At 45.2% G+C, this 23904-nt stretch overlaps 1 protein-coding gene across 1 annotated transcript in view; it reads right to left on the reverse strand.

Annotated features, from left to right (window-relative positions):
* Positions 1-23904, reverse strand: part of tmem145 (transmembrane protein 145) — a 103466-nt gene that overhangs the window by 71657 nt on the left and 7905 nt on the right. Inside the window, exon 2 of the mRNA XM_061915046.1 lies at positions 251-325. Coding sequence (XP_061771030.1) covers positions 251-325 — 75 coding nt within the window. The remainder of the gene's footprint in view (positions 1-250; positions 326-23904) is intronic.

The following is a 23904-nucleotide window of genomic DNA, read 5'->3' on the forward strand; positions in this document are numbered from 1 at the left end:
AGAATCACAGAGGAGGCAGCTGGAGATTTAAATGACAAAAAAAAATGTGTCCCGCAAGTCTGCGGGGCTAAAAAGAGAGAAGAAGTGACAAGCTGAGCCGGAGAGAGAAACCACAACAGTGTAGCAGAGGAATGCGGCGGCAGAGATAAAGAGGACGGGAGGGAAGGAAGGAAGAAAGGAGGAGAGTTTCAGTTGACAAAGAGGTGAAGGGAAGAAGCAGTGAATAATCATAGTGAACGTGTCACCTCACCTTAGAATAACGGAACCGGAAGTCCAGGCGTCCAAAGTCAGTGAGGAAGCAGAAGCGAGTGAGGAAAACCCATTCCTGTGTTCAAGACACACAAACAAGTGTCAGGAAATATTCCAGTCTGGAAGACTCGATATCATTTCTGAGGAGTAACTTAGACCTTGTATAAAAACTTCAGCAGCTCCTGCATGACTGCATAAAATAATTAAATTTACGTGTGCAGTTTACTGTTTTCATTGCCCTTTTATGAGAGACATTTTCCACGAGAAAGAGGAACGCATGTTAAGAAGAAGAAGTGATGCTGTCACCTTGGAAGTTATTGTGAGAATCAATAACTTGTCTAAAAAAATACATGTGTTCTTGTCTCATAATGATTGTGATACAAACCCCGTTTCCATAAGAGTTGGGAAATAGTGTTAGATGTAAATATAAACAGAATACAATGATTTGAAAATCATTTTCAACCCATATCCAGTTGAATATGCTACAAAGACAACATATTTGATGTTCAAACTGATAAACATTTTTTTTTCCCCCCAAAAAAGCATTAACTTCAGAATTTGATGCCAGCAACACATGAGAAAGAAGTTGGGAAAGGTGGCAATAAATACTGATACAGTTGAGGAATGCTCATCAAACACTTATTTGGAACATCACACAGGTGTGCAGGCTAATTGGGAACAGGTGGGTGCCATGACTGGGTATAAAAACAGCTTCCCAAAAAATGCTCAGTCTTTCACAAGAAAGGATGGGGCGAGGTACACCCCTTTGTCCACAACTGCGTGAGCAAATAGTCAAACAGTTTAAGAACAACCTTTCTCAAAGTGCAATTGCAAGAAATTTACCGGTAATTTGAAATCGCATAAAGGGAAGAAGATTAAGAGCTATTCAGTAGGATTTAAGGTCCAAGCTTACATCACACTCAAATTTTTACTGCATACTTTTGGTAAGTGCTGGAGTGAGAACAGGTTTTCAAACAATTTTTAAATTATAAAAAAAAAATGACAAAATTTTACATGTGCAGTTTACTTTTTTCGTTGCCCTTTTATGAGACATTTTCCACGAAAAAGAGCAACTGTTGTTAACAAAAAGGAGTGATGCTGTCACCTTAGAAGTTATTGCAAAAATCAATAAATTGTTGTATACTTGTCTAAAAAAAATACATGTGTTCTTGTCTCATAATGATTGTGAACAAAACTAAATAAATAGTAAATGGGTTATACAAACCCCGTTTCCATATGAGTTGGGAAATTGTGTTAGATGTAAATATAAACAGAATACAATGATTTGAAAATCCTTTTCAAGCCATATTCAGTTGAATATGCTACAAGACAACATATTTGATGTTCAAACTGATGTTTTTCTTCCCAAAAATCATTAACTTCAGAATTTGATGCCAGCAACACGTGACAAAGAAGTTGGGAAAGGTGGCAATAAATACTGATAAAGTTGAGGAATGTTCATCAAACACTTATATGGAACATCCCACAGGTGTGCAGGCTAATTGGGAACAGGTGGGTGCCATGATTGGGTATAAAAGCAGCTTCTGTGAAATGTTAAGAAATCCACAAACAAGGATGGGGTCACTTTGTAAGCAAATTGTCGAACAGTTTTAGAACATTTCTCAACGAGCTATTGCAAGGAATTTGGGGATTTTACCATCTACGGTCCGTAAAATCATCAAAATGTTCAGAGAATCTGGAGAAATCGCTGCACGTAAGCGATGATATTACGGACTTTTGATCCCTCAGGCGGTACTGCACCAAAAACCGACTTCAGTGTAAAGGATATCACCACTTGGGCTCAGGAACACTTCATAAAACCACTGTCAGTGACTACAGTTGGTCGCTACATCTGTAAGTGCAAGTTAAAACTCTACTATGCAAAACCGAACCCATTTATCAACAACACCCAGAAACGCCGCTGGCTTGGCTCACCTAAGATGGACTGATGCAAAGTGGAAAGGTGTTCTGTGGTCTGACAAGTACAATTTTCAAATTATATTTGGAAACAGAGGGCATGGTGTCCTCCAGAACAAAGAGGAAAATAACCATTCGGATTGTTATAGGCGGAAAGTTGAAAAGCCAGCATCTGTGATGGTATGGGGGTTTTATTAGTGCCCAAGGCATGGGTAACTTACACATCTGTGAAGGCACCATTAAAGCTGAAAGGTACATACAGGTTTTGGAGCAACATATGTTGTCATCCAAGCAACGTTATCATGGACGCCCCTGCTTATTTCAGCAGGACAAGTGCTACAACAGCGTAGCTTCGTAAAAAAAGAGAGTGCGGGTACTTTCCTGGCCCGCCTGCAGTCCAGACCTGTCTCCCATGGAAAATGTGTGGCTCTACATAAAACAAGAATGGGAAAGAATTCCACTTTCAAAGCTTCAACAATTAGTTTCCTCAGTTCCCAAACGTTTATTGAGTGTTGTTAAAAGAAAAGGTGATGTAACACAGTGGTGAACATGCCCTTTCCCAACTACTTTGGCACGTGTTGCAGCCATGAAATTCTAAGTTAATTATTATTTGCCCCAAAAAAAATAGAGTTTATGAGTTTGAACATCAAATATGTTGTCTTTGTAGCATATTCAACTGAATATGGGTTGAAAATGATTTGCAAATCATTGTATTCTGTTTATATTTACATCTAACACAATTTCCCAACTCATATGGAAATGGGGTTTGTACTTGTATAGCGCTTTTCTACCTTTAAGGTACTCAAAGCACTTTTGACACTATTTCCACATTCAACCATTCACACACTGAAGTGAAGTGAATTATATTTAAATAGTGCTTTTCTCTAGTGCCTTAAAGCACTTTACATAGTGAAACCGAATATCTAAGTTACATTTAAAGCAGTGTGGGTGGCACTGGGAGCAGGTGGGTAAAGTGTCTTGCCCAAGGACACAACGGCAGTGACTCGGAAGGCGGAAGCGGGGATTGAACCTGGAACCCTTAAGTTGCTGGCACAGCCACTCTACCAACCGAGCTATACCGCTCCGCACTGATGGCATGCAGGGCCCTAACCACGACCCATCAGGAGCAAGGGTGAAGTGTCTTGCTCATGGACACAACGGACGTGACTAGGTTGGTAGAAGATGTGGGCCAATCTCCCAACCGCGCCACGCCGTCCCCCGTAAAAAAAAAAAAAAGTTAAGAAGAACAAGGATGGACAATTCAACCCTTAACTCAACAATGAGTAGATGAGTGTTATGTGTGTATATGTGTAAACATTTATTTACACACACATAACACTCATCATATTATATAGATGTATATATATATATATATATATATATATATATATATATATATATATATAACACTCATCATATATATATATATATACACACACACACACACAGTGGGTCAAAAAAGTATTTAGTTAGTTACCGATTGTGCAAGTTCTCCCACTTAAAATGATGACAGAGGTCTGTAATTTTCATCATAGGTACACTTCAACTGTGAGAGACAGAATGTGGAAAAAAAAATCCAGGAATTCACATTGTAGGAATTTGAAAGAATTTATTTGTAAATGATGGTGGAAAATAAGTATTTGGTCAACCATTCAAAGCTCTCATTGATGGAAAGAGGTTTTGGCTCAAAATCTCAGGATATATGGCCCCATTCATTCTTTCCTTAACACGGATCAATCGTCCTGTCCCCTTAGCAGAAAAACAGCCCCAAAGCATGAAGTTTCCACCCCCATGCTTCACAGTAGGTGTGGTGTTCTTGGGATGCAACTTAGTATTCTTCTTCCTCCAAACACCACCAGTTGAGTTTATACCAAAAAGTTCTATTTTGGTTTCATCTGACCACATGACATTCTCCCAATCCTCTGCTGTATCATCCATGTATCCATTTTGGGCAACAAAATAGTGAGTCCAGTCCATAGTGGATCCAACATAATATTGTGAGAGTCCAGTCCATAGTGGATCTAACATAATAGTGAGAGTCCAGTCCATAGTGGATCTAACATAATAGTGAGAGTCCAGTCCATAGCGGATCTAACATAATAGTGAGAGTCCAGTCCATAGTGGATCTAACATAATAGTGAGAGTCCAGTCCATAGTGGATCTAACATAATAGTGAGAGTCCAGTCCATAGCGGATCTAACATAATAGTGTGAGAGTCCAGTCCATTGTGGAACTGACATAATAGTGAGAGTCCAGTCCATAGTGGATCTAACAAAATAGTGAGAGTCCAGTCCATAGTGGATGTAACATAATAGTGAGAGTCCAGTCCATAGTGGATCTAACATAATAGTGAGAGTCCAGTCCATAGTGGATCTAACATAATAGTGAGAGTCCAGTCCATAGTGGATCTAACATAATACTAAGAGTCCAGTCCATAGTGAATCTAACATAATAGCGAGAGTCCAGTCCATAGTGGATCTAACATAATAGTGAGAGTCCAGTCCATAGTGGATCTAACATAATAGTGAGAGTCCAGTCCATAGTGGATCTAACATAATAGTGAGAGTCCAGTCCATAGTGAATCTAACATAATAGCGAGAGTCCAGTCCATAGTGGATCTAACATAATAGTGAGAGTCCAGTCCATAGTGGATCTAACATAATAGTGAGAGTCCAGTCCATAGTGGATCTAACATTATAGTGAGAGTCCAGTCCATAATGGATCTAACATAATAGTGAGAGTCCAGTCCATAGTGGATGTAACATAATAGTGAGAGTCCAGTCCATAGTGGATCTAACATAATAGTGAGAGTCCAGTCCATAGTGGATCTAACATAATACTAAGAGTCCAGTCCATAGTGAATCTAACATAATAGCGAGAGTCCAGTCCATAGTGGATCTAACATAATAGTGAGAGTCCAGTCCATAGTGGATCTAACATAATAGTGAGAGTCCAGTCCATAGTGGATCTAACATAATAGTGAGAGTCCAGTCCATAGTGGATCTAACACAATAGTGAGAGTCAAGTCCATAGTGGATCTAACATAATAGTGAGAGTCCAGTCCATAGTGGATCTAACATAATAGTGAGAGTCCAGTCCATAGTGGATCTAACACAATAGTGAGAGTCCAGTCCATAGTGGATCTAACATAATAGTGAGAGTCCAGTCCATAGTGGATCTAACATAATACTAAGAGTCCAGTCCATAGTGAATCTAACATAATAGCGAGAGTCCAGTCCATAGTGGATCTAACATTATAGTGAGAGTCCAGTCCATAATGGATCTAACATAATAGTGAGAGTCCAGTCCATAGTGGATCTAACATAATAGTGAGAGTCCAGTCCATAGTGGATCTAACATAATAGTGAGAGTCCAGTCCATAGTGGATCTAACATAATAGTGAGAGTCCAGTCCATAGTGGATCTAACATAATAGTGAGAGTCCAGTCCATAGTGGATCTAACATAATAGTGAGAGTCCAGTCCATAGTGGATCTAACACAATAGTGAGAGTCCAGTCCATAGTGGATCTAACATAATAGTGAGAGTCCAGTCCATAGTGGATCTAACATAATAGTGAGAGTCCAGTCCATAGTGGATCTAACATGATAGTGAGAGTCCAGTCCATAGTGGATCTAACATAATATTGTGAGAGTCCAGTCCATAGTGGATCTAACATAATAGTGAGAGTCCAGTCCATAGTGGATCTAACATAATAGTGAGAGTCCAGTCCATAGTGGATCTAACATAATAGTGAGAGTCCAGTCCATAGTGGGGCCAGCAGGAGACCATCCTACGTAAATAAGACGGTCAGAAAGATGCTTGAAGATGGTCTGTAAAACATTATCAATGCAACATTTTGACCAAAGAACCACTCCTACATGTTATGTAGACCACAAGGAAGTGTTTTAAATGTAGAAAAAATACGACCCCTTTGAGGCCAGTTGCTACGAACTCCTGAGCTGGGGCCTAAGACCCCGTGCACTATTATACAGTAATTACCGCTGGCCGGCTATATAAACAAGTAGTATTATTTGGTGTCTGAGAAGTGGAGAGCAGTGTAACCACGCCAGCTTCGCCTCTCGTATATCAACTGGAACAAAACCGCAGCCATAACTCAGCCCCAGTCTGCCAGCGAGCTTCAGTCCCGGGAACCTTCAGCTTATAATTCCAACTCTATAAGTCTCAGAAACCCCTCGCTAAGGTCCCGGGGACCCCCCCCCCCCTTTGGAACTGTGCGTCGTCCAGGGTGATGCTTTAAGTCCGCAGCCGTGACAACCGAGGTGGAACCGAGCCAGAACCCCCCAGGGAGAGGGCAGCAGACTCTGAAGGTCTGAAGGTGGATATCAGTTAAGGCTGAAGCCGCATCTGTCGCACGCTATATTGCTGCCGGCTTGTTGTCACGGCAACAGCAGCATGCCTTAGCCTTGCCGCTGCTAGACGCCGCAAAAAGGCTGAGGCGGTCAATAATGAAGCAGCAACACCTTTTTTTTTTTTTTTGCTAGCGTTATTATTTGTACATTTTTCTTTCCAACATCAGCAACTAAGTAACCACTGAACAATGGCTTTCATGATTTGGCCAAATGGGACTTTTCTTTGAGCCTCAAAGTAATGCAGAGGGACAAAAGGTAAAAGATGGATAGATGGATGGACGACATCATATTGTATATCCATCCATTTTCTACCGCTTGTCCCTTTTGGGGTCGTATATTTGGACGATATATACGATATGATGATATTATTAACAGTACTACTTCTACTTTATCCATCCATCCATTTTCTACCGCTTATTCCCTTTTGGGGCCGCGGGGGGCGCTGGCGCCTATCTCAGCTACAATCGGGTGGAATGCGGGGTACACCCTGGACAAGTCGCCACCTCATCCCAGGGCCAACACAGATAGACAGACAACATTCACACTCACATTCACACACTAGGGACCATTTAGTGTTGCCAATCAACCTATCCCCAGGTGCATGTCTTTGGAAGTGGGAGGAAGCCGGAGTACCCGGAGGGAACCCACGCATTCACGGGGAGAACATGCAAACTCCACACAGAAAGATCCCGAGCCTGGATTTGAACCCAGGACTGCAGGACCTTCGTATTGTGAGGCAGACGCACTAACCCCTCTGCCACCGTGAAACCTCTTCTACTTTACTATCCAGTTACACGTTAAAGGCCTACTGAGATGAGTTTTTCTTATTTAAATGGGGATAGCAGGTCCATTCTATGTGTCATACTTGATCATTTCGCCATATTGCCATACTTTTGCTGAAAAGGATTTAGTAGAGAACATCCACGATAAAGTTGGCAACTTTTGGTCGCTAATAAAAAAGCCTTGCCTGTACCGGAAGTAGCAGACGATGTGCGCGTGACATCACGGGTTGTGGAGCTCCTCACATCTGAACATTGTTTACAATCATGGCCACCAGCAGCCAGAGCGATTCGGACCGAGAAAGCGACGATTTCCCCATTAATTTGAGTGAGGATGAAGAAAGTGAGAGTGAAGGACTAGAATAAAATAAAAATAAAAAGTTCCAAAAAACAAAAAAGGGCGATTGCAGTGGGAGCGATTCAGATGTTTTTAGACACATTTACTAGGATAATTCTGGGAAATCCCTTATCTGCCTATTGTGTTGCTAGTGTTTTAGTGAGTTAAATAGTACCTGAAAGTCTGATGGTTGTGGCCACATGTGTGTTGACTCCAGTGTCTCTGAGAGAAGTCACGGCAGCAGGACAGAAGCTCCACTGATCTCCGGTAAGAGCCGACTTATTACCACAATTTTCTCACCAAAAACTGCCGGTTGACATGTTTGCTTGACTGCTCTTTCCCATAGCAAAGCTTCACCTGCGGGAATTTTAAACAAGGAAACAGCGACGATTTCCCTATTAATTTGAGCGAGGATTAAAGATTTGTGGATGAGGAAAGTGAGAGTGAAGGACTAGAAAAAAAAAGAAAAAAAAAAAGACTATACAGCGGGAGCGATTCTGATGTTCCATCCCCATCCATTTTCTACCGCTTATTCTCTTTGGAGTTGCTGGAGCCTATCTCAGCTATAATCTGGTGGAAGGCGGCGTACACCCTGGACAAGTCCCACCTCATCGCAGGGCCAACACAGATAGACAGACAACATTCACACTCACATTCACACACTAGGGCCAATTTAGTGTTGCCAATCAACCTATCCCCAGGTCCAGGGTGAACACCACCTTCTGCCTGATTGTAGCTGAGATAGGCACAAGCACCCCCGCGACCCCAAAAAGGAATAAGCGGTAGAAAATAGATGGATGGATAAATATGAACCTTGTTGCTTTTTTTTTTATCCTGCAATACCATGAGCTAATGTAACGAAATTTCATTCTTATCTGTGCTGTAGTGAAGTGAATTGTGAAGTGAATTATATTTACATAGCGCTTTTCTCTAGTGACTCAAAGCGCTTTACATAGTGAAACCCAATATCTAAGTTACATTTAAACCAGTGTGGGTGGCACTGGGAGCAGGTGGGTAAAGTGTCTTGCCCAAGGACACAACGGCAGTGACTAGGATGGCGGAAGCGGGAATCGAACCTGCAACCCTCAGGTTGCTGGCACGGCCACTCTACCAACCGAGCTATACCGCCCTGTAAAGTTCAAATTTGAATGACAACAGAAAGGGAGTCTAAGTCTATAATATGACATGAAAAGAATATGAATAATTTCAGATATTTAGGTTAAGTAAATAAAATAATGACTTTTATCGTTAATTATGATCATGATTTCCAGGCTCGGGATCTTTCTGTGTGGAGTTTGCATGTTCTCCCCGTGACTGCGTGGGTTCCTTCCGGGTACTCCGGCTTCCTCCCACTTCCAAAGACATGCACCTGGGGATAGGCCCCTCCCACCTCCAAAGACATGCACCTGGGGATAGGCCCCTCCCACCTCCAAAGACATGCACCTGGGGATAGGCCCCTCCCACCTACAAAGACATGCACCTGGGGATAGGCCCCTCCCACCTCCAAAGACATGCACCTGGGGATAGGCCCCTCCCACCTCCAAAGACATGCACCTGGGGATAGGCCCCTCCCACCTCCAAAGACATGCACCTAGGGATAGGCCCCTCCCACCTCCAAAGACATGCACCTGGGGATAGGCCCCTCCCACCTCCAAAGACATGCACCTGGGGATAGGCCCCTCCCACCTCCAAAGACATGCACCTGGGGATAGGCCCCTCCCACCTACAAAGACATGCACCAGGGGATAGGCCCCTCCCACCTCCAAAGACATGCACCTGGGGATAGGCCCCTCCCACCTCCAAAGACATGCACCTGGGGATAGGCCCCTCCCACCTCCAAAGACATGCACCTGGGGATAGGCCCCTCCCACCTCCAAAGACATGCACCTGGGGATAGGCCCCTCCCACCTCCAAAGACATGCACCTGGGGATAGGCCCCTCCCACCTCCAAAGACATGCACCTGGGGATAGGTTGATTGGCAACACTAAATGGTCCCTAGTGTGTGAATGTGAGTGTGAATGTTGTCTGTCTATCTGTGTTGGCCCTGCGATGAGATGGCGACTTGTCCAGGGTGTAACCCGCCTTCCGCCCGATTGTAGCTGAGATAGGCGCCAGCACCCCCCGCGAACCCAAAAGGGAATAAGCGGTAGAAAATGGATGGATGGATGGATGGATATCTATCTCGTGTGTGAATGTGAGTGTGAATGTTGTCTGTGTTGGCCCTGCAATGAGGTGGCGACTTGTCCAGGGTGTACCCGACCTTCCGCCCGAATGCAGCTGAGATAGCCTCCCTACCCCCCGTGATCCCAAAAGGGACAAGCGGTAGACAACGGATGGATTTCTGGTTATGTTAGGCCGGCAGAGAAGGGCTTGCTGGTCCTGACAACCACCACTTAGTTTGAGCAGTAATCCTTTGTAGTCTTCTTTTCTAGTTCTCAGTGTGTGTGTACCAAAGAGTGCGTGCTCGTGTACCAACCCCGCACCCCATTAATCAAGCGCTACGCCTTGACGCCGTATCCAGTCGATTTAGCATCATTCCCTCTTTCTCGCCTTCCTCCCTCACAATCTGTCCTTTCATCTCCTCCGCGGCATGCTCGCCCCCTTCTCTCTCTCTCTCCCGATACCCGTTTGCTCGCTACGCCTCATTAACAATTAATTACCAATCAGCTAGTCGAGTCACCTCTGGACCGCCGGGCCCCTCAATGATTCATTAGTCAAGAGATACACAACGCTGCAGCACATAAACACACACGGCGGCAGGCGGGCAACATAAAACACACGTGCACACAAACACTACGTTCTTCACACATTGAAGTCAAGAGACCACACATGAAAGCACTCCTTCAAATGTGCACACACACACACACACACACACACACACACACACACACACACACACACACACACACACACACACACACACACACACACACACACACACACACACACACACACACACACACAGATTTCATCTTCTCCTCGCTCATTAAAATGATGCAGGAATTGAATTGTTGGTTTTTGAGGACTTTGATGACAATTTCAAGGTTTTTCCGCATGTGTTCAAGTTCTTGGGCAGGATTTGGAAACACAGTACAGAGCGGGCGTCTTTCTAACGGACGATATGACGATTACCGAGTCTGCGAGTCCCATTTAACAGCGTGGGACTATTTTAATGCACAAATATTGCATCCCGCCAGTCTGTCAGCGTGAGTGATGGACTTTCTACTTAAAAGGGGAACATTATCACAATTTCAAAAGGGTTAAAAACAATAATCAGTTCCCAGTGGCTTGTTGTATTTTTTGAATTTTTTTTCAAAATTTTACCGGTCCTGGAATATCCCGAAATAAAGCTTTAAAGTGCCTTATTTTCGGCTCTCTGCGAAACCACTATCCATTTCCCTGTGACGTCACACAGTGCTGCCAATGTAAACAAACAATGGGAATACCACAGCAAGATATAGTGACATTAGCTCGGATTCAAACTTGGATTTCAGCGACTTAAGCGATTCAACAGATTACGCATGTATTGAAACGGATGGTTGGAGTATGAAAATATTGAAGAAGAAAACTGAAGCTATTGAGCGAATAGCTATTGACGCTATTCATAGCCATAGCATGGCCGAATAGCTGCGTTAGCATCGCCGGTAAAATGTGCGGACCAAACGATCAGGACTTTGGCATCTTGTGACACTGGAGCAACTTAAATCCCTTGATTGGTAAGTGTTTGTTTCGCATTAAATGTGGGTATCTAGTTTCAAATGTACATCCTGTTAGCGTAAATAGCATGTTTGCATCGATTAGCGTAGCATGTTAGCATCGATTAACTGGCAGTCATGCTGCGACCAAATATGCATCGCCGGTAAAATGTGCGGACCAAACGATCAGGACTTTCGCATCTTGTGACACTGGAGCAACTTAAATCCTTCGATTGGTAAGTGTTTGTTTCGCATTATATGTGGGTATCTAGTTTCAAATGTACATCCAGTTAGCGTAAATAGCATGTTAGCATCGATTAACTGGCAGTCATGCTGCGACCAAATATGCATCGCCGGTAAAATGTGCGCACCAAACGATCAGGACTTTCGCATCTTGTGACACTGGAGCAACTTAAATCCGTCGATTGGTAAGTGTTTGTTTCGCATTAAATGTGGGTATCTAGTTTCAAATGTATATCCAGTTAGCGTAAATAGCATGTTAGCATCGATTAGCGTAGCATGTTAGCATCGATTAACTGGCAGTCATGCTGCGACCAAATATGCATCGCCGGTAAAATGTGCGGACCAAACGATCAGGACTTTCGCATCTTGTGACACTGGAGCAACTTAAATCCGTCGATTGGTAAGTGTTTGTTTCGCATTATATGTGGGTATCTAGTTTCAAATGTACATCCAGTTAGCGTAAATAGCATGTTAGCATCGATTAGCGTAGCATGTTAGCATCGATTAGCTGGCAGTCATGCCGTGACCAAATATGTCTGATTAGCACATAAGTCAACAACATCAAGAAAACTCACCTTTGTGATTTCGTTGACTTAATGGTTGCATATGCATCTGCAGGTTATCCATACATCTCTGTGCCATGTCTGTCTTAGCATCGCGGGTAAAATGTGCGGACTAAACGATCAGGACTTTCGCATCTTGAGACACTGGAGCAACTTAAGTCCCTCGATTGGTAAGTGTTTGTTTCGCATTAAATGTGGGTATCTAGTTTCAAATGTACATCCAGTTAGTGTAAATAGCATGTTACCATCGATTAGCATAGCATGTTAGCATCGATTAGCTGGCAGTCATGCCGTGACCAAATATGTCTGATTAGCACATAAGTCAACAACATCAAGAAAACTCACCTTTGTGATTTCGTTGACTTAATGGTTGCAAATGCATCTGCAGGTTATCCATACATCTCTGTGCCATGTCTGTCTTAGCATCGCCGGTAAAATGTGCGGACCAAACGATCAGGACTTTCGCATCTTGTGACACTGGAGCAACTTAAGTCCCTCGATTGGTAAGTGTTTGTTTCGCATTAAATGTGGGTATCTAGTTTCAAATGTACATCCACCTAGCGTAAATAGCATGTTAGCATCGATTAGCGTAGCATGTTAGCATCGATTAGCTGGCAGTCACGCCACGACCAAATATATCTGATTAGCACATAAGTCAACAACATCAAGAAAACTCACCTTTAGGATTTCGTTGACTTAATGGTTGCAAATGCATCTGCAGGTTATCCATACATCTCTGTGCCATGTCTGTCTTAGCATCGCGGGTAAAATGTGCGGACCAAACGATCAGGACTTTCGCATCTTGAGACACTGGAGCAACTTAAGTCCCTCGATTGGTAAGTGTTTGTTTCGCATTAAATGTGGGTATCTAGTTTCAAATGTACATCCAGCTAGCGTAAATAGCATGTTAGCATCGATTAGCATAGCATGTTAGCATCGATTAGCTGGCAGTCACGCCACGACCAAATATGTCTGATTAGCACATAAGTCAACAACATCAAGAAAACTCACATTTGTGATTTCGTTGACTTAATGGTTGCAAATGCATCTGCAGGTTATCCATACATCTCTGTGCCATGTCTGTCTTAGCATCGCCGGTCAAATGTGAAGACACTCTGGTACATTCAATGGGGGTCTGGCGGCAGATTTCTTGCCAGTGGTGCAACTTGAATCCCTCCCTGTTAATGTTGTTACACCCTCCGACAACACACCCACGAGGCATGATGTCTCCAAGGTTCCAAAAAATAGTCGAAAAAACGGAAAATAACAGAGCTGAGACCCGGTGTTTGTAATGTGTAGAAAATGAAAATGGCGGCTGTGTTACCTCGGCGACGTCACATTCTGACGTCATCGCTACAAGACCGATAAACAGAAAGGCGTTTAATTTGCCAAAATTCACCCATTTAGAGTTCGGAAATCGGTTAAAAAAATACATGGTCTTTTTTCTGCAACATCAAGGTATATATTGACGCTTACATAGGTTTGGTGATAATGTTCCCCTTTAAGAGTTGTTGATGAATGTGAGTGTTTTAAATTAGGAGGGGAAAAAAACAACTTTCAGGTGTGAACTTCAGAAGCCTGAATGGTCTTTTTGGTCAAACACGTGACATTAAAATCATGTTTTTGTTGTTGCTTTCTGCATCGAGAGTTCTACATTTGGTCTGATTACAGAGAAGGGCTGGGAGATATATCGATATACTAAAGATATTGCAGGTTAGTCTCTGTGCGATATAGAAATTTACTATATTGTGATATTCGAGTATACGTTCTCACGCAGTTGATTTTAGCTGCGGCTATTCCACTGCAGTCTCTTCTCGCTCTTTCCTGTCTCTGCTTCTCACAGACAGCAAGCCCATCTTCTTACATGAGTCACATACGTATACGCCCTCCTGGAGAAGAGAGGTAGCAGCATGGGTGACGTTAGCTGTGGTAATACAAGAGAAAGAAGGTGCGAATCTGGTAACAAATGAAGGAAGAATTAATTCCTAAGAAAAACAGCAGAGGATCCATCGTCTGGCGGTGGCTTGGCTTCAAGCGGGAATATGTTGAACAGACAACCGTAATTTGATAAATAAATGATAAATGGGTTGTACTTGTATAGCACTTTTCTACCTTCAAGGTACTCAAAGTGCTTTGACACTACTTCCACATTTACCCATTCACACACTGATGGAGGGAGCTGCCATGCAAGGCGCCAACCAGCACCCATCAGGAGCAAGGGTGAAGTGTCTTGCTCAGGACACAACGGACGTGACGAGGTTGGCACTAGGTGGGGATTGAACCAGGGACCCTCGGGTTGCGCACGGCCACTCTTCCACTGCGTTACTCTCCCACTGCCACACTTTGTCAAGTAGGGGGCAAAAGCTTTGCTACAAAAAGTAGCATTACTGCTAATATGTAGCATCATTTGAAAAGTCACCTGCTAGAGAATGAAGAGTGCTTACTCCGCATGTCAACATCTCCGTTCGGTGCCACACCATCAAGGAGCTGGCATGGACTATATTTATATATAAAGGTAAGACCATAACGTTTTTGTTTTTTTATTAAATGTGCTTTTCATGATGGTATTCTTACATCACACTCAAATTTTTACTGCATGCCTTTGGTAAGTGCCGGAGTGAGAAGAGGTTTTAAATTAATTAGCGCCCCGGCGGCAATTCAAGGAAATACGGTATTTGCACAGAACATTGGTCTAATTATTGTACGCCCATTTAGTATGCACAAGTCTGACATATTTGCTGCCCAAGAACCTCAGAAGTGGCAGGTGGCCACGAAGTAGCCATTTTGTCTATGCTTTTCGTCCTGGTCGTGGAACTGTGGACCAGCTCTATACTCTCGGCAGGGTCCTTGCGGGTGCATGGGAGTTTGCCCAACCAGTCTACATGTGCTTTGTGGACTTGGAGAAGGCATTGGACCGTGTCCCTCGGAAAGTCCTGTGGGGAGTGCTCAGAGAGTATGGGGTATCGGACTGTCTTATTGTGGCAGTCCACTCCCTGTATGATCAGTGTCAGAACTTGGTCCGCATTGCCGGAAGTAAGTCGGACATGTTTCCAGTGAGGGTTGGACTCCGCCAAGGCTGTCCTTTGTCACCGATTCTGTTCATAACTTTTATGGACAGAATTTCTAGGCGCAGTCAAGGCGTTGAGGGGTTCCGGTTTGGTGGCCGCGGGATTAGATCTCTGCTTTTTGCAGATGATGTGGTCCTGATGGCTTCGTCTAGCAAGGATCTTCAAGCTCTCACTGGATCAGTTCGCAGCCGACTGTGAAGCGACTGGGATGAGAACCACCACCTCCAAATCAGAGTCCATGGTTCTCACCCGGAAAAGGATGGAGTGCCATCTCCGGGTTGGGGAGGAGACCCTGCCTCAAGTGGAGGAGTTCAAGTACCTAGGAGTCTTGTTCAAGAATGGGGGAAGAGTGGATCGTGAGATCGACAGGCGGATCGGTGCGGCGTCTTCAGTAATGCGGACGTTGTACCGATCCGTTGTGGTGAAGAAGGAGCTGAGCCGGAAGGCAAAGCTCTCAATTTACCGGTCGATCTACGTTCCCATCCTCACCTATGGTCATGAGCTTTGTGTTATGGCCAAAAGGATAAGATCACGGGTACAAGCGGCCGAAATGAGTTTGGGTCTCTCCCTTAGAGATAGGGTGAGAAGCTCTGCCATCCGGGAGGAACTCAAAGTAAAGCCGCTGCTCCTTCACATAGAGAGGAGCCAGATGAGGTGGTTCGGGCATCTGGTCAGGATGCCACCCGAACGCCTCCAATGCATGCATGACTCTTGGCTATATTATACACCCCGCTAGCACCAACCCCCCCCCCTCTCCGTGCCCCGGTTGAGGTGGGCGGGGTTAGGGGCGCCGGGGTGTATGTTATAATCAGTAAGAGTCATGGATGCATGGCATTCTGGGTAATTCTTATGTTGCGTTTTTATTGTGTTACAGAGCCAATGTTCTCCAGAAATGTGTTTGGTGTGGGTTCACAGAGTGTGGCGCATATTAGTAAGAGTGTTAAAGTTGTTTATATCACAACCATCAGTGTAAAAGGTATGGCTGTTGACCAAGTATGCAGTGCAATCTCATATGAGAAGCAGCAATATGAATGCGTCCGACCGGTTTGCATATAGCATGGTGTAAAGTTGGGCGCGATGACATGTTGTAGAACAAGTGGTGCCCAACCAAACGGCCGCGGCCGCAAAATAATTTTTTATTTTTATTTTTTTATATCACACTCAATTTTTTACTGCATGCCATTGGTAAGCGCAGGGGTGAGAAGAGGTTTTAAAATTATTAGCGCCTGCTGACTTTTACCGAATGCCTTGAATAAGCGCAGGAGTGAGAAGAGGTTTTAAATTAATTGGCGCCCCGTTGTCATCCAAGCAACGTTATCATGGACGCCCCTGCTTATTTCAGCAAGACAATGCCAAGCCACTTGTTACAACAGCGTGGTTTCGTAGTAAAAGAGTGCGGGTACTTTCCTGGCCCGCCTGCAGTCCAGACCTGTCTCCCATCGGAAATGTGTGGCGCATTATGAAGCGTAAAATACGACAGCGGAGACCCTGGACTGTTGAAGGACTGAAGCTCTACATAAAACAAAAATGAGAAAGAATTCCACTTTCAAAGCTTCAACAATTAGTTTCCTTGGTTCCCAAACGTTTGAGTATTGTTAAAAGAAAAGGTGATGTAACACAGTGGTGAACATGCCCTTTCCCAACTACTTTGGCACAAATTCCAAGTTAATTATTATGTTGAAAAAAAAATTAAGTTTATGAGTTTGAACATCAAATATGTTGTCTTTGTAGTGCATTCAACTGAATATGGGTTGAAAAGGATTTGCAAATCATTGTATTCTGTTTATATTTACATCTAACACAATTTCCCAACTCATATGGAAACGGGGTTTGTATGTGGAGAAATCTTTATTTATAATTGAATCACTTGTTTATTTTTTAACAAGTTTTTACCTATTTTATATCTTCTTTCCCAAATAGTCCAAGAAAGACCGCTACAAATGAGCAATATTTTGCACTGTTATACAAGTTAATAAATCAGAAACTGATGACATAGTGCTGTATTTTACTTCTTTATCTCTTTTTTCCCAACTAAAAATGCTTTGCTCTGATTAGGGGGTACTTGAATTTAAAAAATGTTCACAGGGGGTACATCACTGAAAAAAAGGTTGAGAACCACTGCACTGTGTGGTGTGTGTCGTTCTTTCCCAAATAAATCATCCTGTACAAAGTCCCCAGTTCATCCTTGCTGTAAAGCAGCCACTTAATGTGCTGTCAGTCCAAGGCCGGCCTCCCTTAAGAGACACTTGTTTCTGATTGGCCAACTTCCAGAAGCCTGCAGACTCGCAGCTTGCTTTATGCACACCGACCCCGCACCTTGACCCTGTTTTCTTAAGGGTCTCTGCTGTCCAAACTGTACTCTCCTCAGATTACGGCAAGTGGAGACATCTCCTCTAAAGTAAGGAGATAATGTTCGTCCAAGCCAGCCTGCCCGACTTTGAAATACTGGAAGATAAGACGGTGTCACAGCAGCCAAGTGTGTGTGTGCACATTCCCACAGCTCCAGCTTTGTTGACAACACTAAAAAGTTTATTCTGTCTTCTTGCCAAGATTTTCCCTGCTGGACACAAAGCTGCCACCTTCCCCCTGACCTTAACCCCTCACGGCCTCTGCTCAATTGGGCGTTTTATCAGCGCTATATGCACGCCATGAGCCACTCACGCTAATTGTCAACATCGACCAGGCCCGATGTAAAGACCAGTCGGCCGCACCGATGCCTTTGGATAACTTTGTCTCTGGCGCGCAAACAACAAAGTCACGACAACAGCAGGCAGTCGACTCGGAATAACTCGCGCGGCGTCGAGGGATGGTGGCACGTTTTATTTTTTTAGTGTGTTCGACGGACGCCAATGGGAGCTGGTAGTGGGTGACCTTGGTTCAGGGGCGTAGGAGCATGATGGGCGCACGCACGCACGCACGCACGCACGGTTCAGGGGCGTAGGAGCATGATGGGCGCACGCACGCACGCACGCACGGTTCAGGGGCGTAGGAGCATGATGGGCGCACGCACGCTTGGTTCAGGGGCGTAGGAGCATGATGGGCGCACGCACGCACGCACGCACGCTTGGTTCAGGGGCGTAGGAGCATGATGGGCGCACGCACGCACGCACGCACGCACGCTTGGTTCAGGGGCGTAGGAGCATGATGGGCGCACGCACGCACGGTTCAGGGGCGTAGGAGCACGCACGCACGCTTGGTTCAAGGGCGTAGGAGCATGATGGGCGCACGCACGCACGCACGCACACACGCTTGGTTCAGGGGCGTAGGAGCATGATGGGCGCGCGCACGCACGCACACACGCTTGGTTCAGGGGCGTAGGAGCATGATGGGCGCACGCACGCACGGTTCAGGGGCGTAGGAGCACGCACGCACGCTTGGTTCAAGGGCGTAGGAGCATGATGGGCGCACGCACGCACGCACGCACGCTTGGTTCAGGGGCGTAGGAGCATGATGGGCGCACGCACGCACGGTTCAGGGGCGTAGGAGCACGCACGCACGCTTGGTTCAAGGGCGTAGGAGCATGATGGGCGCACGCACGCACGCACGCACACACGCTTGGTTCAGGGGCGTAGGAGCATGATGGGCGCGCGCACGCACGCACGCACACACGCTTGGTTCAGGGGCGTAGGAGCATGATGGGCGCGCGCACGCACGCACGCACACACGCTTGGTTCAGGGGCGTAGGAGCATGATGGGCGCACGCACGCACGCACACACGCTTGGTTCAGGGGCGTAGGAGCATGATGGGCGCACGCACGGTTCAGGGGCGTAGGAGCATGATGGGCGCACGCACGCACGCACGCACGCACGGTTCAGGGGCGTAGGAGCATGATGGGCGCACACGCACGCACGGTTCAGGGGCGTAGGAGCATGATGGGCGCACGCACGCACACGCGGTTCAGGGGCGTAGGAGCATGATGGGCGCGCACGCACGCACGCACGCACGCACGCACGCTTGGTTCAGGGGCGTAGGAGCATGATGGGCGCACGCACGCACGCTTGGTTCAGGGGCGTAGGAGCATGATGGGCGCACGCACGGTTCAGGGGCGTAGGAGCATGATGGGCGCACGCACGCACGCACGCACGCACGCACGGTTCAGGGGCGTAGGAGCATGATGGGCGCACACGCACGCACGGTTCAGGGGCGTAGGAGCATGATGGGCGCACGCACGCACACGCGGTTCAGGGGCGTAGGAGCATGATGGGCGCGCACGCACGCACGCACGCACGCACGCACGCACGCTTGGTTCAGGGGCGTAGGAGCATGATGGGCGCACGCACGCACGCTTGGTTCAGGGGCGTAGGAGCATGATGGGCGCACGCACGCACGCTTGGTTCAGGGGCGTAGGAGCACGCACGCACGCACGCTTGGTTCAGGGGCGTAGGAGCATGATGGGCGCGCGCACGCACGCACGCTTGGTTCAGGGGCGTAGGAGCATGATGGGCGCACGCACGCACGCACGCACGCACGCTTGGTTCAGGGGCGTAGGAGCACGCACGCACGCTTGGTTCAGGGGCGTAGGAGCATGATGGGCGCACGCACGCTTGGTTCAGGGGCGTAGGAGCATGATGGGCGCACGCACGCACGCACGCACGCTTGGTTCAGGGGCGTAGGAGCACGCACGCACGCTTGGTTCAGGGGCGTAGGAGCACGATGGGCGCACGCACGCTTGGTTCAGGGGCGTAGGAGCATGATGGGCGCACGCACGCACGGTTCAGGGGCGTAGGAGCACGCACGCACGCTTGGTTCAGGGGCGTAGGAGCATGATGGGCGCACGCACGCACGCACGCACGCACGCACGCACGCACGCACGCACGCACGGTTCAGGGGCGTAGGAGCATGATGGGCGCACACGCACGCACGGTTCAGGGGCGTAGGAGCATGATGGGTGCGCACGCACGCACGCACGCACGCACGCACGCACGCACGCACGCACGCACACACACACACACACACACACACAGTCAAAGCTTTGTTTTGCTTCTGTCGCCAAATGATCCGTGACAATATATTAAGTCTATTGGTATGTCAGACTCAGCCCTGTCTTGGTTGAACTCTTATCTTACTGATAGGATGCAGTGTGTCTCCCATAACAATGTGACCTCGGACTATGTTAAGGTAACGTGTGGAGTTCCCCAGGGTTCGGTCCTTGGCGCTGCACTCTTCAGCATCTACATGCTGCCGCTGGGTGACATCATACGCAAATACGGTGTTAGCTTTCACTGTTATGTTGATGACACCCAACTCTACATGCCCCTAAAGCTGACCAACACGCCGGATTGTAGTCAGCTGGAGGCGTGTCTTAATGAAATTAAACAATGGATGTCCGCTAACTTTTTGCAACTTAATGCCAAAAAAACGGAAATGCTGATTATCGGTCCTGCTAGACACCGACCTCTATTTAATAATACAACTTTAACATTTGACAACCAAATAATAAAACAAGGTGACTCGGTAAAAAAATCTGGGTATTATCTTCCACCCAACTCTCTCCTTTGAGTCACACATTAACAGCGTTACTAAAACGGCCTTCTTTCATCTCCGTAATATCGCTAAAATTCGCTCCATTTTGTCCACTAAAGACGCCGAGATCATTATCCATGCGTTTGTTACGTCTCGCCTCGACTACTGTAACGTATTATTTTCGGGTCTCCCCATGTCTAGCATTAAAAGATTACAGTTGGTACAAAATGCGGCTGCTAGACTTTTGACAAGAACAAGAAAGTTTGATCACATTACGCCTGTACTGTATATACCTTTATATACATATATACATACATATATACCTATACTGTATATACCTTTATATACATATATACATACATATATACCTATACTTGCTCACCTGCACTGGCTTCCTGTGCACTTAAGATGTGACTTTAAGGTTTTACTACTTACGTATAAAATACTACACGGTCTAGCTCCAGCCTATCTTGCCGATTGTATTGTACCATATGTCCCGGCAAGAAATCTGCCTTCAAAAGACTCCGGCTTATTAGTGATTCCCAGGGACCAAAAAAAGGTCTGCGGGCTATAGAGCGTTTTCCGTTGGGGCTCCAGTACTCTGGAATGCCCTCCCGGTAACAGTTCGAGATGCTACCTCAGTAGAAGCATTTAAGTCTCACCTTAAATCTCATCTGTATACTCTAGCCTTTAAATAGACCTCCTTTTTAGACCAGTTGATCTGCCGTTTTTCTTTTTTCTCCTATGTCCCCCCCTCCCTTGTGGAGGGGGTCCGGTCCGATGACCATGGATGAAGTACTGGCTGTCCAGAGTCGAGACCCAGGATGGACCGCTCGCCTGTGTATCGGTTGGGGACATCTCTACGCTGCTGATCCGCCTCCGCTTGGGATGGTTTCCTGTGGACGGGACTCTCGCTGCTGTCTTGGATCCGCTTTGAACGGAACTCTCGCGGCTGTGTTGGAGCCACTATGGATTGAACTTTCACGGTATCATGTTAGACCCGCTCGACATCCATTGTTTTCGGTCCCCTAGAGGGGTGGGGGTTGCCCACATCTGAGGTCCTCTCCAAGGTTTCTCATAGTCAGCATTGTCACTGGCGTCCCACTGGATGTGAATTCTCCCTGCCCACTGGGTGTGAGTTTTCCTTGCCCTTTTGTGGGTTCTTCCGAGGATGTCGTAGTCGTAATGATTTGTGCAGTCCTTTGAGACATTTGTGATTTGGGGCTATATAAATAAACATTGATTGATTGACAAGTTCAGGGACCGTGGGGGAAGGAAAAAAAAAAGACAGCGTGAATAATTGTTTTGGCACTTGTAATTTTTTTCACTCCAATGTAATGAATGCAAATCCAACTTATTTGAATCCCTTTATATAGAGACTATCATTAAGTCCTCGGAAGTACCTGATTTTGTAGCTGGGGGGCTTCATTTACTCAAATGCAGAGTAGCAGGCATTTATTAGGGCTGAGGCTTTCACTTTTACAAATATATTTATATAATCGTTGTGTTGTTTTGCTGCTTATATTTCCACAAATACTGCAACTCCACATCTAATGGACAGGAGTGTTTATTTACTCAACTGCACAGGGCGCCAGGCATTTATGTGGCTATTAAATATACATACATACATACATATATACATACATACATACATACATACATACATACATACATATATACATACATATATACATACATACATACATACATACATACATATATACATACATACAAACGCTGGTATATGTACACACATATATATACAAATACATAAATATATATATAAACATATGCATAAATACATATACACATGTATATATATATACACATATTAGGGATGCACCGATTAATCGGTAACCGAATATATTCGGCCGAATATGGCAAAAAAAAGCCACATTCGGCCTTCGGTGGAATGAGTTAAAAACAAGGCCGAATAGTGGCGTGTGACGCAATTTTTTGACGCGGTGACGCAATCAACCAACGTGCGGTGACGTTGGGATATGTTGTGTACCTGTATAAGTGTATGAGGTTACAAGCACACACTTATTGAGATTTAGTGGGGCCTCTGTTTACATTATTAGCCTGTTGTGTAGGCTACCTGTATAAGTGTATGAGGTTACAAGCACACACTTATTGAGATTTACTTGAGCCTTCTGTTTACATTATTAGCCTGTTGTGTAGGCTACCTGTATAAGTGTATGAGGTTACAAGCACACACTTAATTGAGATTTACTTGAGCCTTCTGTTTACATTATTAGCATATCTACTGTGGCTAAGCAGACTTTTGCCAAAAGGACAATAATTCATTTGTTGTGGGTTTATCCACTTTAATGCTCTTTATTTTCTGGGGGAAATGCATGTTTTGTTTGAAGGCCTAATATAAATGAAAAACTTTGTGCTTTTTTTGAAAAGCAAAGGCTACTGGAATATTTAAAAAAATGTCAATATTCAATAAAAAAATTACTTTATTTGAAAAACATGTCTAAATATTTATTCTACGCTATTTATGCAATATTTAAAACATTTTTGAAAAACTGCATTCATTATTCGGTATTCGGCCTTCGGCCAAGCATTTAAATTTTATTCGGCTTCGGCCACATATTTTCATTTCGGAGCATCCCTAATACATATACACATATACATATATATATATATATATATATATATATATATATATATATATATATGCATATATATGTGACATGTGGTCGGGATCCATGTTCGCTTGACCGCTCTGTTCCATAGTAAAGCTTCACCTTTGGGAATTTTAAACAAGGAAACATCGGCTGTGTTTGTGTTGCTAAAGGCAGCCGCAATACACCGCTTCCCACCTACATCTTTCTTCTTTGACGTCTCCATTATTAATTGAACAAACTGCAAAAGATTTAGCATCACAGATGTCCAGAATACTGTGTAATTATGCGATTAAAGCAGACGACTTATAGCTTGGATCGGGCTGGAAAAAAATGTCCGCTACAACCGGCGACGTCAAACGCACGCGTCATCAACAGGATACTTCGCGCGAAATTTAAAATTGCAATTTAGTAAACTAAAGCGGCCGTATTGGCATGTGTTGCAATGTTAATATTTCATCATTGATATATAAACTATCAGACTGCGTGGTCGCTAGTAGTGGCTTTCAGTAGGCCTTTAATAATGTTGACAAAATAATAGAGTGGAAAATGACAATATGTTACTGTGTATGTCAGCAGCTAAA

This window comes from Nerophis ophidion, linkage group LG11 (assembly GCF_033978795.1).
Source record: "Nerophis ophidion isolate RoL-2023_Sa linkage group LG11, RoL_Noph_v1.0, whole genome shotgun sequence".
Taxonomy (NCBI): Eukaryota; Metazoa; Chordata; class Actinopteri; order Syngnathiformes; family Syngnathidae; genus Nerophis; species Nerophis ophidion.